This window comes from Glycine max, chromosome 20, assembly GCF_000004515.6.
Source record: "Glycine max cultivar Williams 82 chromosome 20, Glycine_max_v4.0, whole genome shotgun sequence".
Taxonomy (NCBI): Eukaryota; Viridiplantae; Streptophyta; class Magnoliopsida; order Fabales; family Fabaceae; genus Glycine; species Glycine max.
The window spans coordinates 41,814,312-41,824,281 of NC_038256.2; the positions used below are offsets into that span (position 1 = coordinate 41,814,312).

Consider the following 9,970-nt stretch of genomic DNA (forward strand, 5'->3'; position numbering starts at 1 on the left):
TTCACTAGATTTGTCGTTTCAGACCTGGTTACACGTGACTTGTATCAGTGCAATACATGTGACTTACATAATTTCCCTATAAGCAAACAACGACCTAGAGTGCTGCGCAACAAAAAAACAAAATTCTGTAGGACCACTCCAGACTTCATAGCACTGCTTCTAAGTTCTAAAAAAGTGAGTAATGTAAACGGGGTTACTCTACTTCATACATATTCTTCACACTGCGAGTATGTGCGTGTTACGTCAATCAACCTCCTCTATTCCTTCTACGTTTAGTGAGATTTTCCAATTACAAAGCTTCCAATGGATTTTCAAACACACCCTTGTAACATTGCATACAATATCAGTTTAGGTTTTTTTGCTGTTGAATAAATATTAGTTTACGTTTATTCTAATAGTGTGAACTCGGGTAAATGGTGGCTCTACCCACTCCAAAAATAGTCTTTTAAGGTCCTTACAAATAAATTAAGAAATCATTAATTGATGTATACCTATAAAACATTCTCATTTAATTCTCTCGTTTCATTTAGTTAGTTGAGATAATTTTAAATACGGCTGAAAAACAATTGACCACGTCTCGAAATTTTAAAACAAAGACAGTATAATTATGAAATGGAAGGAGAAAATAACTTTAGTGGGTTAGGCTTGCATACATTTTTAGGAATGAAAGTATCGTAAAAGGGAGAAGCATAAACCTGCGAAAAAAAACTCAATAAGTGGATCTTGGAAAGTTGGAAGCATTGAGTTTTTAAACAAAATTTAACTAGCTGCATATATAATCCTGCAAAGTTTATAATACATCCAGCCATTGCTCTACTACCATTGCTCTGGCATGTCATAGTTTGGTAGAAACTAGAAAGCCTTGATATTCACAAGCATTTTACTGTGCCACAATGTGCCATATTCCATATTTCCCTATGCATTTGCATGCCTAGAGATGGAGATATGCAAAAGACAAATTACTGAAAAGAACAAGTTCTGAAATAATTGAAAACATATATATATTACTGATGAGATAATCCCAACCAATCATTTGCGCAGCTACAAACTTTATACCCAGGTGTCCCAGAAAAAAAACAAAGGCATTCTTCTGTATGTACACCACCCCCCCAAAAAAACGGCATAATTAGAGGAAAGAAAAGTGAAGCCAAAAGAAAAACCTTAAACCCCACAAAATAGAAGAAACATAATGTGGTAAATTCCTATCTACTGCCCTCCATTGGTTTTAAGTAACCCTCCACCCTTTCCTCGACTTCTTATTCATTTTTACACATTAAACAACAAAATCAAAGCTCAAAGAAATCTTCTGTTTATGACTCCCGTTTACTACCACCCTCCCCCACATATTTTATAAGCCAAAAAGGCAAATCAGTGGAAGGGCTTAATTTTTAGATGGTTTTCACAAAATCTCTGTTGGATCACCTTGGGCTTGGTTGTGGTCTGTATGACACCAGTGGCTGGAGAAGCCTCTGCCCTGATGGACTACCTAGTAACATGGCCTGAGATCGAGTAAGCATCTCAGCCATCGATGGTGTTTGATATGCCTGAACAAGACTTGACCTATCAGTGGAATCACCTCTTGCTGTTGCTCTTTGCCATGAGTGTGAACTCAATCCAGAAAGAATATATGCTCTCCCAGATGCTTCATACACATGCCTACTTGCCATCCGCTCTTGCATTTCCTTGAGTTCAGCATCCAATGCAACACAAAGGCGGTCATGAGATTTGGCCGAAACAGTCTCTGAAAGCATCTTTCTACAGTTCTCAAGGATAAGTACTGCTCCACTTAGGTCTCCCTGTTCAGCTGCACTGCACGCCTGGGCCATTGCCTCAGCCGCTTGGAGCCTGCTGCGCTGTCTGTCCACTTCAAGTGACATTACAACCTGCCCCACATTTTCAGTCCGCTCAATCTTAACTTCCTCACTTTCCAATGTTGTTGTTTCCTGAGTAAAGGGATCCTTGTACACACATTTGACCTTTATCAATGATGTTTCATTACCGGATGTAGCTGGGACATTAACTGAAACTAGAAAATCCCTCTCTTCATCAGCATACAGGTCTCCAACATCAATCAATCCTTTGCATCCATCGGCCATCAAATGGCTAGGGTAACTTCCTGCTTTGAGTGAGACAAGATTGAGATTTGGGTGTGTGCACTCAATTCCCACTTGCAGCTCCTGAACAACAACACTCAGAAGTCCTCCAATGCATTGTGCAAACGCATCCTGTAATACAGCTTCAGTCTCAATGAAAGAAAATGTGCCACCAGAAGTCTCTGAAATTGAGTGCATTAGTGAAGCATCATGATCGGCACCGAATCCAAAAGCATGCACAGGAATTTGAAATCCTGAATTATCACCACCACTGATAGAAGTGGGCAGAAGAAACTGGTAATTTGGTTGGGGTTGGCTGGTTCCAGAGCCATTGACAGTGTAATTATCTTGACCATCGGACAACAGTATAATACTGGCAACTGGATTCTTTTCCTTTCGATCTTCCATTATCTTGGCACATTTTCTCAGCCCTTCCGCGATATTGGTACCACCATTTGCAACCAAAGAATTAACAGCTTGTAATGCCTTCTGCCGCCCAGAATCAGTCATTCTGCACAAGGGAAAGAGGCGGCGAGCTGTGGAAGAAAAAGCAATAACAGAGAGCCGGTCATTAGAACCTAGGTTCTGTATGACAAATCCCATAGCTCTTTTTAGTAGTGCAAGCTTAGTTCCAGCCATGCTACCACTGACATCAAGCACTGTGACCAAGTCGACAGGGGCACGTGGAGTCTGAGAAATCTGCGCCAAGTTAGTCTGGTTTCTACTAAGGTTTTGTCTTTTTGCTGCAGCTGCTGCGGCGGCAGCAGTAGCTTTGAGATGAACCAAAACCGTGAAGTTAGAATAAGTCTTGGATCCTGGAGCAGCAGATACTTCCGGGAACGTTTTAATCTCCATTGCTCTAGCAGCATCAGTATCTTCAGTACTCTTATTACAAGTGCTTCTCTCAGAAAATGCATGTTGATGATTTAAGGATTCATCATCGTCAAATATGCCTGGCTCAGAAGCCTGATAAAGTGGCACAACATGCCTCCTATTCAAATCTCGGTGAGGATGAGGTAGAGGTAGAGGCACACGGTGGACCACTGCCATCAAAGCATCATTTTGGGGCCAATTTACTGGACTAGGTGAAACTCTTCCCTGGATAGGATCCAAACTGGGACCTGACAAGGGTATTTCTTTCCACTTTGCTCTGCACACTGGACATATTTGGTTTCCATGTTTCACATTTGAAGCAATGCACTGGAAATGGAATGAATGTGAACATTCTGCAGTGAATATAGCATGGCCAGATCCTTGCTTCATTTTGGTTAAGCATATTGAGCAGGTTTGCTGAATGTTTGAAAATAAAAGCTTGTAAGAACATATATAATATTATGTAAATTATTTCACAGATGTTCAACGCTTCATGCAAATAAAGAAAATCATGAACAGTAACACAAGGTAAATAAACAGTAGTCGTATCAAATATTACTTCTAGTTCCAATAAAGAAAAAAGTCAAACAAATATATAAAAAAAGCAGGAATATTTGAATTCCAGCACTTATATTTGATTATTTGCTGTCAAATAAGTCATACAAGTACTTACTCTTCTCATAACTGTCATGTTACGTAGCACCACTATAAAGCAACAATCAGATTTGATATACAAAAGAAAATAAATCAAATTCAACTGCAATTTCATTTTCCAACTAAGTATTATTTTTTGAATATTATCAAGAAGTTAATTAATAATACTGTTGAACCAATCTATCATGAAAACACAGAGGGGTAATGCAATGATACATTGACTTAAAACATCCCTTTCCCATTCTCATGTTTCTTTTTCAATTCTAGCATTTTTCCAAAACAAGGCTTAACTATCATTCATAAGATCTCCAATAAGCAATAGGCTTTTCAAATACCGAGATTAGAGGGATGGTGAAAAATCTAATCACCTTGTCTAGTCAGGCAAATCTGAATAACACTGAAAGGGACTAAGGCATCCTTTACACTGGCCAAAAAAGTACTATTCCAATTACATAAAATTGAATATTCAGCAAATCAGTTCTACCACAGTCATCAAAAACTGCTATTATGACTTTAGACTAAATGGACAAGCCAACTCTTTATCATATCATGATTGTTTTTAGAAAATAAAAATATTTAAAAAAAAATGCTTGGCCAATAGAAAGAAAAAGAAGGAAAAATCTTATCCACAAGAAGGAGCATTGAAGTGGGCAGGAAACAGTAATATCAGCTCAAGGCATATCAAAAGCACAATTGTTGTCACAAACTTCAAAATCACATATGTCACTCGCATACACTATTGGAACAAGTCAAGAAAGCACAGCTCCATACCCATGTCGCAGCACAATAGAAAAAAGACTAAAGAAACCAAATCAATACAAGGAACCTAACTACCAAAATGGCATTTTGGTCCCTTAAAAAACATACCACCCTTGCAACTTAGTCTCTGATAAAAACACCATGTACAATTCAATAAACCAATCAAAACCCATTTCGCATTATTCCCCGACGAATTCAAATAACTTCACAACTAAATCACACACCAACCATAAATCAGGGACTGGATTACAAACGAACTATATTCTCAAGCACAAAAAAAAAGGCTAGTTCATTCACAATTAAACTCTCGTAAATGAAAAAAATATAATAATAATATCATAAAACAGTACATTAAAATAACAAAATCCGCCATAAACAAATCATTCCTCCCTCACAAAAAAAAAAAAAAAAAAAATCCTAACAACCGTAAAACAATTTCATTTCTTTTTATGTTAACAAAGTTTAACCCGGAACCATTTTCTAAGCACGGTAAAAAAAATTCCTATTTTGCAAATACAACTTTCAGATTCAGTCTTTCTAGACTCTAGTCCATTTAATTTCTACAATCAACCAAGCAAAATATAACATATCAAAACATTTTAAAAAAAACACATACACACACGGAGAGAGAGAGGAACAAGTTGAAAATGAATGAGAGACGCAAACCTTGGATGATTTGCTGCTACTTTTGGAGAGTTTCAAACCGTGAAAAGAGGAAACCGGTGTGGTTGGGCGGGAAGAGCTGGTGCTCCAGTTGGCCGGAGAGAGGAGAGTGGCGTCGGAGAGGCGCTCGGAAACCACCGTGTGCGGCGGCGAATCGTCGTCTAAGGTTCTGGGAACGAACATGCAGAGGTTGAGACCGAGCGCCACCTTGGCTTTCTTCCACTTGCTTCCCATATTTTGGTGTCTCTTAACTCTAACGGCGAAAATGCTGCAAGCAACCCAGAAAAGGGAAAAAGCTCCAACCCCAGATCTCAAATGGTGAAAAGCTTCGAGCTTTGGCTTAGAGATAGAGAGAAAAGAAATGGGGTTTTATGAAAAGCAGAAAACGCAGCACGAAAACCGAGGTCGGTGAATAAATATATAATGCGTTGAGAAGAGGAGGGAAATGAAAGGCACTAGTAACATGGTTTGAGAGAGAAGAGAAGAGAAGAGGGAAATGTTAGGTTTGGTCTGGTCGTTGTTATTGAGGTTGTTGTCGGTTTGACGTTGTTTTTGTTGGCGGCCATGGACTGTGTGGTGGTGATGAATGAGTGAGACTGAGGAGCATTTTGACCTGTGCAGTGTGTGTATGTTTTTGAGGCTCCTTTATCCAAAAGATTAAAGACAGGGTAAAAGCCATGAAATGAAATCATTTTCAAACAAACTTATTATTAAAAAAAAAAAAGCACGTTTTGGTTGAATGGGGAAAAGTTGGTGCCACTGCTTCTTGCTTTGCTTTATTATCAATCATATCATGATGGGTTTTCTTTCCTTTATTGTTTATTGCCCCTTCCTTTCCACTCTCATTTCTGATTCCGCTGCTGCTAACACACACCATCTTTACCCTAACCACGTCTACATGGGGCATTCTCGCATGATATTAATAGAAATGTTGGCTAGTTTTTATAGCATTCTAGATTAAATGTTTGGAGTATTAGACAAAACAGCATTACGACATATAATTAATAGGAGATAATGATGCATATTTAATAAGAAAGTGTGGAAAATTGTTTTCTTATCAAAAGTACTTAATCTTTTCTGTTATTAAAATGTTAGAATTAAATAAAGTGCGTACATTTTATGACAGACTCGTTATGATTGACTTTTGGTTCGAATATCGATTCCGTCAGGTTAATAAATTGCTGGTTCAATTAATACAATCATTATTCCTAAAAAAATAATACATGTGTGACGATATAATTGCTGAATAAGAGAAAAAAAAATTAAAAAATAATTATCATTTTATTTTTTTAATATAATATTAATTTTTTATTTATATTTTTTATAATATTAATGCTAAACAATAAAATTTATAATTAAATTAATTATAATATAAAATTATTTTTTCATTTATCTATTATTTTTTGTCTTCATAAAATAACCTACTACTAATATGGAACAAAGGTGTAAATCATTATTCAAAAATAAAAAACAAGTTAAATCAATTACTAATATATTAATATTATCTTAAATTATTGCTTATGATTTAAAACATATGATATTTTAAAGGAAATTTTTTTTTCAAATTATATGTCATTTTATAAAATTAATGTCTATTATATAATTTTTAAAACTATCCTTAGTTAATGTTTAATAAGAATATTACATAAAAAGAATAAAAGAGTCATTAATTATAGAAATAAAAGATATATTAAAAAAATATTTAATGTTTTCTTATAATTAAACAAATTAATTACATAGTTATGAAAAAATTTAAATGTTATATAATCTGAAACGGATGGAGTCATTATTAATATAAGTATTTAGGTTTAAATTCTATTACAAGACTAATTGCTTCTATGGTTTAAATTAACTATTATTGAGTTCAATTTTTATGATTTTGAATAATCGATCTGTCTCTTGTAAAAAAATACTTGTGCAACATTTATATAACAAAATTGTGTGAAGTGAGAAATTTAAGTTATATTTGCCTCTATTTAAAAACACAGTAAGATTATTCTATATTTGAATTTAAATTAACAAAAGAATATTTTTCTTATTTTATATATTTATTTATTTATCTCAAATTTATTTTTCCCCTGTTTTTTTCTTTCTTGCCATCACACCCTTCATGTCTTTGAGAAGCAACAAGAAATAATTTATCCATTATTAAGACTTGTTGTTTTTATAGTAGATATGGTTTGAGGATGCTACTCCAAACACACTAAAATAATCTCTTATTTTACGTCAAATTAAATTATTTTCTCTTTTTTTATCATTTAAAATGATATTCTCTACTTATAAATCGTAATATATATTTGGAAATAAGTAGACAGCGCAAATGTTCACCTCAAGAGAAAAATGCATAAACAAAGACAGATAGCTCCAGACAAGACATGATTTTTTTAAGAATTAATATCTTATAGCATGTTTGGATCTGTTTCTCATCTCATCTACGTTGCTCTTCAAACATGTATCAAATTAATATAAGAAAATGACGCAAAGGTAACTTTAAATTGCTTCTATTTGATCCATGTGTAGAGACAAATGATGTGTTATCAAACACACATTAACTCTTTCTATTGCTAATTGAGTTTAAATTTTTAAAAGATGGCATCCTCTTGTATTTCTTTATATCTTTATGTTTAATTGTGAAAATATATAATTTATTTTTAAAAACAATTTCAATTTAACTTACTCAAAATATTTTTATTAGCTTAAAAATATGACCTTATATACTATATTTAATTAAATCCCACAGTTTGTAATTATATTATAAAATTTTCTGCAATATACAAAAATTACATAATAAATTAAAATATAACTCAAAAATCTAAATAAACATGTCATTCATAAAACAAAAAATATGGCAGGAATGTTAATAATAAAATAATAAAACTTTTAAAACTAACAAATAGTTATTTACGTACATGAAATATTTGATGGAAAAAAAAAAGAGACATTGAAATTGATTGTGTTTAATTTAACGAATTACAGAACAGTTATCCCAACAAAACATTAAAACTAGCTATTGACGTGAAGCACACATATTCTTACAGAAATATAAATGAGTAGGGTTTTTTTAATGAGTAAAACACGAAGTAATTTTTTTAGGCACATAATTTAATGCATGCCTAATACAGTGGTATACACTCAATCAAACGCCATAAGTCTCCCTAATTGCATCTCTCAAATCTAATCTTATACAGTGACATTAGTCATAAGGCTAGCCATAATCAAACCTAATTGATGAAAACAACCATTCAATTATTGGAATCTCAGTCAAATCCCCCTTTAAGCCCCTTTACTTCTTTTTTTTTTTTTTAAAGGGTAAGTGGGTAACTATCCATCAGCAGTAGTAATTCATAATTTTCTTTTGATAAATACTTAAAAATTGATTAAAGAATTTAAAGTAAAAATATTTTTATTAAAAAATAAAATTACGATATTTATTATTTTATTTATATTTTTATTATTTACACAATAAATACTTTTCATTTTTAATTCCTTAATACTATCTTTTTCTTTTTCCTAATCTCTCTCTTTTCCCCCTCACCAATAATGAAGTGCCTAAATAAAATAAATTATATGATCAAGTTGGTTAGTGGAGGAAGTGGCAACATGCCATAACATAATATGAATGTCAAAAGTATATATTTGCCTTGATTGGGTGTGTCTATAATATATATGACTTGGTTCCATGAACTGGCATGACCCTCCTATTTGGTCAACCTCCTAAATCATATTTACCATTGATTGATTCAACTTGATATTAAAAAGCAAAAAAAGTAGTACTAATTTCATTAACCAAAATAATTATAATAAGAAAAGGTAAAATAAAAGGATGAAAGAAACAAAAAAAAAGGGGGGAGTAAAAGAAATTTAAAAAAATCGAACGCATGTGATGAGATCTATTGGCAGGCACTAATGTCAACAGGGTTGACATGGGTACCACAAAACGACTGCTTTGATGATGTGCACGTGTGACATAGTTATCATCACCTCATGTGAGAGGGTAAAAAAATAAAAGCATGGGAATTCATATTTTCAATGATTAAGAAAATGCCACCTTGAGACTCATGGTAAATATGATTTAGGAGGTTGACCAAAAACTATGATGGTAATCGAACCAAATGTTTGGCGTGCAAATTCCATAATTACCCAATACATATGGAGCACAGTTTTGAGTTTTATATTATCTAAAGTACCCTAATTATGTTTCGTGTTAGCAAGAAACTAATTGACATGTAAAAATGGTTTTATCAAAAAAACACGTTAGGGAAAGGTCCACTTCTTTTCCTTGAAATGTGTTTGGCCATTTTGGGATTCTTTGTTGCTACAGTATTAGCCTGTTACGTTTTAAATGATATACTATTAAATTTTCTGGATTTAGTCTAAATTACTGATATACCAAATTAGTCTTCAAAATTTTGAGTACCGGTCAAAATAATTTTTAAAATTATAAAAATGTCATGATTGTCTCTGGAACTATCAAGTATAAATTATTTTAATATGTATGTGTTGTTATAATTTAAAAATTAAAATGATCCTTTAATAATTTTAAATAATATTTATAGTATTAAAAACTAAATTAATAAACTTCCGTAATTATAGGAACTAAATTTCTGTAGTATTCAATAAAAATAATACTTCCTGCAGACCTAAAACCATTTATAGTTTATCATATATATGTGTGTAACCGACAAACTTAAAATATAAGAATGTAAAACTAAAGTAAAACTGAATATTATATTTTATATCAGCCATATAAAATGATGTGCAATACTTACTCTAATCGGGTTTTGAAGGATCTTTATGGATTCCATTGGTTTTATCTTAATTCTTAACATTATAAAGACGAATTATAAGGTGTAGTATTTTTCCATTGACAAAAAAAAAGTTGTAGTATTTTTCTTCCCCTCATTTTTGCTGCCGCCGTAGTACTAGTC

At 33.0% G+C, this 9,970-nt stretch overlaps 1 protein-coding gene across 1 annotated transcript; it reads right to left on the reverse strand.

Moving 5' to 3' along the window:
• Positions 1-984: 984 nt before the first annotated feature.
• On the reverse strand, positions 985-5,934 carry LOC100818239 (E3 ubiquitin-protein ligase WAV3). Its single transcript, XM_003556189.5, has 2 exons — positions 5,046-5,934; positions 985-3,383 (listed from the first exon to the last, which is right to left on the reverse strand). Exons 1-2 carry the CDS (start codon positions 5,274-5,276, stop codon positions 1,419-1,421), a joined length of 2,196 nt encoding a protein of 731 aa, XP_003556237.1. The 5' UTR covers positions 5,277-5,934; the 3' UTR covers positions 985-1,418.
• Between the last annotated feature and the right edge of the window lie 4,036 nt (positions 5,935-9,970).